Source organism: Neopelma chrysocephalum, unplaced genomic scaffold, assembly GCF_003984885.1.
Source record: "Neopelma chrysocephalum unplaced genomic scaffold, ASM398488v2 Primary Assembly neopelma1_260, whole genome shotgun sequence".
Taxonomy (NCBI): Eukaryota; Metazoa; Chordata; class Aves; order Passeriformes; family Pipridae; genus Neopelma; species Neopelma chrysocephalum.
The window spans coordinates 1-6,433 of record NW_020897922.1 but is presented as its reverse complement, the minus strand read 5'-3'; the positions used below and the strand labels follow the sequence as shown (position 1 = coordinate 6,433).

Below are 6,433 nucleotides of genomic sequence, written 5' to 3'. Positions count from 1 at the left end.
GTGACACATGTCTGTCTGTCCCCGAGGGCTCTGCTGTGACACGTGTCAGTCTGTCTGTCTCCGAGGGCTCTGTGGTGACACGTGTCAGCCTTTCCCCGAGGGCTCTGCGGCCCAGCTGGGGGGGTTAGGGCAGCCCCGAGGGTCTCTCCCAAGGGGACACAGGCCAGGGGGGTTTGTCTGCAGCTCCTGTCTCTGCCAGTGCCCCCCAGATGGACAGACGGACAGGCCCACTGCTCACAGCAGCCAGGGGATGGACCTGGGAGGGAGGCAGGGACACAGGGGCTTCACTCGGGGGAGCAGCCACAGGGATATTCTTTGATGGAGCAAGAGGAAACAGCCTCCAGCTGTGACAGGGGAGGTTTAGGTTAGAAATTAGGAACAATTCCTTCCTGGAAAGGGCTGTCCAGCCCTGGCACAGCTGCCCAGGGAAGGGGGGGCACCCCCATCCCTGGAGGGATTTAACAGCCCTGTGGATGTGGCACTTAAGGACAGGGGTTAGTGGTGGCCTTGGCAGCGCTGGGGGAGCGGATGGACTCGATGCTCCCAGAGGCCTTTTCCAACCCGGATCCCTCCCTGATCCTGTGACTCCCAGCACAGGGAGCAGCCGCCGTACCCTGGAAGGAGCCGTGTGTCCGCACGTCGTGCAGGAAGAAGCCGGTGGTGAGGACCAGGAGGACGAGCAGCAGCTGGGACCAGGGGAAGCCCCGGCCCTTCATCTTGCGCAGCAGCTCCTGGGCGGGAGGACGAGGCCCTGTCACCGTCACTGCCCTCCAGCAGCACCCGCCCCCGGCCTCCCAGTGGGGACCAGTGTCATCTGCCGGGCAGCTGGGAGGGTGGACAGGGGCCAGCACATCTGTCCCGTGCGTGCCCCGCCGTGGGGCCCTGGCCCTGCACGTGCCAGCAGCGGGAGGGGACGTTCACAGCCCCAGCACGGAGCCCAAATCCAGCCAGGGACACCGGCCCGTCGCCCACTGCCCTCCCCTCACCTTGCAGGCGGCGTCACAGGCGGCCACGTCCTGGCCCCCTCCGGCCCCTCTGCCCACCAGCTCCTCGTTGGTCACTTTGAAGGAGCGAACGGTTTCCTGCAGCGACTGACGCACCTCGGGGACGGCAGGAGCTGCGTCAGGAGACCCCCAGCCCCTCGCAGACCCCCTGAGCTGCCGTGGCAGGGCAGTCCCTGCAGCAGCACGGGGACATTATCCCACCCCAGGACCTCCTACCTTCTTGCTACAGCTCTCCCAGGACTCCAGGAGGTGGTTCAGCAGCAAACTGGAGGAGGGGGAGAAGAGAACAAGGGGCTTGGGCAGGAGCTCCCAGAAGGAATTTAGGAGTCCCAAAGGCTCTGTGGGTGGGTGCTGGGCCCACACGGAGCTGTGGCATGGACCGACCTGGACTGAGCGAGGTGCTTGGTGTAGAGCTGCCTCCAGACGCTGAAGCTCAGCGGGTCCAGGCTCAGGCACTGGCTCAGGGAGGTCAGGAGCTGGGGAGGGGACACGGCTGGTTGTGATACCCAAGCACACCAAACACCCTCTGCCGCCCCAGGCAGTGCCCCGGCACAGCCTCCCACACCCAGGGCACGAAACTCAACCTTGGCATCCCTGCCCGTGGCAGGAAGTGGAACTGGACGGTCACTACGGTCCCTTCCCACCCAAACCACCCCGTGACCCAACGATTCCCAGCCCCTGGGCACGGGTGGCAGGACCCCTGCCCCTGCCATCGCCATCCTCCACGGCAGCACCAAACCCAGCCCGTGCCCCCCTGTGCAGGGCTCACCTCCTCCTTCATGGCGGGTGGGCAGGCGGGCGTGGCTCGGGACAGGAAGGAGGGGAAGTAGGTGTGCAGGGCTGTCTCGGGCCGGGCGCCGAACGCCAGCACCTTCAGGCGGGGGTAGAGGCGCCGCAGCTGCTCCTGCAGGCTGGGGGAGAGCAGGGGCTGCCCAGGGGCACGGGGGGGGACAGAGGGCAGCAGGGCCCACCCCGTGGCACAGCCACGCTGGGGGATGAGGTGCCTGGATGGATCAGCGTACCCGGGTGACAGCGAGTTGTTGGGCATGAAGGCGAAGTCCAGGAGCGGGAAGAAATCCTTGGGGCCGATCATGCCGAAGCCTTTGGTGAGGTTGGGGTGCATCCTGCAGGAGAGCAGAGCCCTGAGCTGCTGCGGGGGCCGGCGAGGGGGCAACGTTACCCGGTGGGGACATGGGGGGGTCACTCACATCAGCAGCCGGTCCAGGTAGGACACGGCGTACGGGGAGAGGGACTTGATGCCGAGCACCGGCAGCATCACGTTGAGCCACACTGTGGGGAGAGGTGGGAGGGGTCCAGCTGGGCTGGGCTGGCCCTGCACCGGGACAACCCACCCAAACCACCCAGCAGATCCCCCGGGAAGGGCTCCAGGGAAGCTGTGCTGCAGGGGAGCAGCGGAGCAGCACACTCCCCGTCCTTCCAAGCAGGATGGCTCCTCCCAGCATCCAGCCATTCCAGCATCCAGCTGCTCTCCAGATCCCAAAGGTCTTTCCCAACCTTTTCCCACCCCAGAGCAGCGCCAGTAGCGGGAGCAGAGGCGCCCTGGCAGTGCCAGGGAGGGGGATCCCACCCGCTGCCCCCCAGCTCTCACCTTTGAGGCCCTCGTGGAGGTCGGAGAACCCGGCCTGTCCCAGTGCCCAGAGCACGGTCAGGCACTTGGCCGGCCGGTTCTGGTGGGAGCGCAGCACCTCCAGGTACTGCGGGAGGAGGGGACATGTCAGTGGGGAAGAACCACAGCCCACCCCGCCCCAGTGAGCCCGGAGCCACACAGGACTGTGGTGGCCACCCCGGGCCCTGGAGTGACCTCCAGAGCAGGGCAGGGCCCCTGGGATGGACTCAGAGCTCCAGTGAGGCCAGGGACCGCTCTGGGGGGACAGGGGGAACCCCAAACCCCAGCCCAGGGGGTGCAGCCCTGCTGAGGAGGGCAGGCAGAAGGCACTGGGGTGCCGGTCCCTCTGCGTGGGGAGGACGGGGAGGCAGAAGGGCTTCGTGCACAGGACAACCCAGACCACTCCCAAAGGAATTCCGATGGACAGGGATGCTCCAGGGCACCCCCAGGGTGGGAGGAGGAGGGTTTGCAGCACCCACAAACCCGGGTGACCCCAGCTCACCTTGCCCAGGTTGGTGGTGGCGATCCGGGGCCTGTCCAGGAGCAGTGCCTGGATGCAGATCCTGTATCCATGCAGTGACTCCCCTGGAATGGAGAGGGGGGGGTCCTGCTCAGCCATGGCCACCTCGGGGCTCTCCCTCACAGCCCAGGGCACTTCCCAGGGCTCGTTTTTCCCCCATGCTCCCTGTGAGATCAACCTGGTGACAGCCAAGCCTCTTCCCCAGGGACATCCCAATACAGCTCCCAAAGCAAAGCCCCACCTTGGCTGCTCCCTAAGGACTGTTTCTTGCTATTCTTGATGCTCTGGACAGCAACAAGTCCCCGGGCAGGAACAGCCCCTCACCACACACCGCTGGGCAGGAGGCGTCACCCCTCCCCTTCCCCATGGAGGAATTCCAAAGAGCTTCCAAACAGGCGAGGGGGGATCAGCAGCCCCCCAGGGTCAGAAGAGGGAGCCTGGTGCTCACCCGGGGCCTTGTCCAGCTCCTGCAGCATGGTGTAGATGCAGTGGTCGAAGAAGAGCTCCAGCACCCCCGACGCCCTCCCCAGCAGGCCCCGGATGATGCTCCTCAGCTCCTTGCTCGCCAGGCTGTACGGATAGTCTGGGGTGAGACGAGGGAGGGAGGAAGGAGTTTGGTGAGACCCCGTTCTGTGGAGTTCCAGCAGCTGGAGGAGCTGGCCCGGCACAGGGAGCGCCTCATCCTCAGCCCCCGGCAGCACCCGGCTCCTCCTCAGGGATTGTGGTCCAGAGGAAGCTAATCCAGCCCCGAGGGATGGCTCCCTGTTAGACACCAACAGTGCAGGATGGACACGGGCCTGAAGAAGGTGTTTTGCTCCTTTCCCCCTCCCCATCCCGAGTGGGGACCACCAGATCACATGGGGCAGGGAAATCCAGCCCCAACATCCCTCTGGATACAAGAGAGTGGATTCCCAAACTCCACGGCAGCAGGGAGAGGTCCCCACGGGGAAGGGGTGACTGGGGAAGCCTCCTGTTTGCCACAGTTCCACTGTGTGTGTGGCCAAGGGGAGCTCGTTGTGGGGACAGCCCAGAACGAAGCAATTCCGTTAATTAAGGACTGTGGCCCCGCCCCTTCCCGGCCAGCAGCAGGACACAGGACATGGACAAAGGACATGGACACAGGACACGGACACGGGACACGGACACGGGACACGGGACACGGGACACAAGACACGGGACACAGGACACGGGACACAGGACACGGGACACAGGACATGGACACAGGACACGGACACAGGACACGGACACAGGACATGGACACAGGACATGGACACAGGACATGGGACACAGGACACGGACCGTGGGGGTGCTGGCTCAGCACGGGGTCGCTCCGGGGCGCCTGCAGTTTGTAGTTGAGGTACCCGGCCAGGTCCTTCACCCACACCGAGGGGTTCTCAGGGAACACACTCCGGCTCTTCTCCAGCTCCTTCTGCAGATCCGCCAGGTCCAGCTGGAAGGGACACACGGACAGAGTCAGCCCGGGATGGACGGGACTGGGCAAAAAGCAGGGGAAGGGAAAGTCAGCTCCGGCTCCTACGGGAGCGCGGGGCCTCCATCCTGGGAACAACGCCCTTCCTGCCCGGAAAACCCCAGCTGCTGGGGCTCCCAAGGATCGCCCCGGGCAGCCGGCTCTGTGCCAGTGCCAAGGAGCCCGTTGGCACACCATGGCACACACCAGGGCTCACTCACAGCTGCAGCTGGGCAAGGATCAGCCTGGGGCGATTCTGGGCACGGCTGGTCCGTGTGGGCACTGCCAAAAGCTCCACACCCGGAGTCCTCCGGGGAGGAAACAACCAGATCCACCCGATGGACAACACAGCAGTGCCAAACCAGGAGCGCAGCAGCAGCTCCTGTGCCCTCCAGCCCCCCCTGCTACCCAGACACGCTCACTCCCTGCTGGTGCACCCGGATTATCCATGGGCTCAGAGCAGTGGATCTGTCAGGGATCTGTCAGGGATCTGTCAGGGCACGCCGCAGGGCTCAGACTCTGGGCGAGGTTTTCCAGAGCCCAACGTTCTCCCTGTGAGCAGATTCCCACTGCCAGGGCTCGGCAGAGTGAGCTGGGCGCCCCCGGGGCAGGTTTGGCTCAGCCCCACCTTTCAAAAGGAATTTGACACAAAGCAGCTGCTGCCACGGCAGGAAACAAAACCCAAAACCCCCATCAGTGACCTGGCAGAGCCTCGTGGTGTCTCGAACCCAGAGTACCAGGACAGCCCTGGCTCTGCTGCCCTCCCAGGGAACAAGGGAACCATGCAGGGTCCTGCACTCTGGGGAGCAGAGGGAACCCCCGTGCAGGGGGGGAGCAGAAGTCCCAGGATGGCAGGGGAGGAGCCCAGTGGGCAATGCCGTGGGGGGCCCTGCCAGGCGCTGTCCCCACGACATTGTCACCCCAACAAAGCCCATCTGGGGTCAGTTCTGGAGCCTGCTGTGCTTGAGACGAGTGGGACAGACACTGACAGGTTCCCAGATCCGGCCAGAGCAGCTCCCAGGGCCCCACCGGTGAGACAGGGAGGATGTTCCAGCCACCACGAGGCTTCCTCAGGGTTCCTCCCAGACGCAGACAGGGAGTGGGTGAGAAGAGGAACCAGAAATTCCCTTCCAGCCGCCTCCCGCTGCTCCTCCCAGCTGGCCCAAGAGGGGATGAACCCGTGCCCATGCCCGAGGCTGAACCGGGTCAGGGCCCTGCTCTCCGTGTGCCCCCTCCTGTCAGATCAAACGGCACCCACGGGCCGGGAACAGCGGCCCCCGGCATTCCAGCGGGTCAGGGCCCGGCCGGGCACACTCACAGCTCGCAGGGCCTCCTCCAGCGAGCGGCTCCTGCCCGCCTTGGTGCCGGTGGCATTGCCCGACGGCTTCTTCCCGCTCTTGCCCGGGTGCTGCTTCCGCGGCGGCGGCTCCGGGGCTGCGGCCGGGGGCACCTGCTCCTTGTTCTGCTTCCGCAGCGCCCGCTCGAAGCCCAGCTGGAAGATGGTGCTGGAGGTGGCGATGGGAGCTGGGGGGGCGGGAGAGGGCAGGGGTGGCCGAGGGCACGGTGACACGGGGACGGAGCCCGGCACGACGGACAAACGGGGGGGGGACCCCCACCCAGGGCCCCGCGCTGCCCACGGAGGCCCACGGCATCTCCCGAGACCCCACCGCCCCAGCGGACAGCCCCGGACCCCCGGGGGACCCTCGCCTGACCCACGTGAAACCACCCAACCCCGGCAGAACCACAGGGGACCCCCCGCATTCCCCCCAGGACCGCCCCGCATCCGCTCCCCGGGACCCACCGGGGACCCCCCC

The 6,433-nt window shown here is 66.0% G+C and overlaps 1 protein-coding gene across 1 annotated transcript in view; it reads right to left on the bottom strand.

Annotated features, from left to right (window-relative positions):
* Positions 1–6,248, bottom strand: part of TMEM214 (transmembrane protein 214) — a gene marked incomplete at its 5' end in the record, with an annotated part of 8,447 nt that extends 2,199 nt beyond the window's left edge. The window contains 12 exons of the mRNA XM_027704222.1: positions 614–731; positions 987–1,100; positions 1,221–1,269; positions 1,389–1,480; positions 1,774–1,915; positions 2,027–2,128; positions 2,213–2,294; positions 2,614–2,719; positions 3,134–3,216; positions 3,600–3,734; positions 4,451–4,601; positions 5,938–6,248. Of these exons, the coding sequence (XP_027560023.1) occupies positions 614–731; positions 987–1,100; positions 1,221–1,269; positions 1,389–1,480; positions 1,774–1,915; positions 2,027–2,128; positions 2,213–2,294; positions 2,614–2,719; positions 3,134–3,216; positions 3,600–3,734; positions 4,451–4,601; positions 5,938–6,248 (1,485 nt within the window). The remainder of the gene's footprint in view (positions 1–613; positions 732–986; positions 1,101–1,220; positions 1,270–1,388; positions 1,481–1,773; positions 1,916–2,026; positions 2,129–2,212; positions 2,295–2,613; positions 2,720–3,133; positions 3,217–3,599; positions 3,735–4,450; positions 4,602–5,937) is intronic.
* Positions 6,249–6,433: the final 185 nt, after the last annotated feature.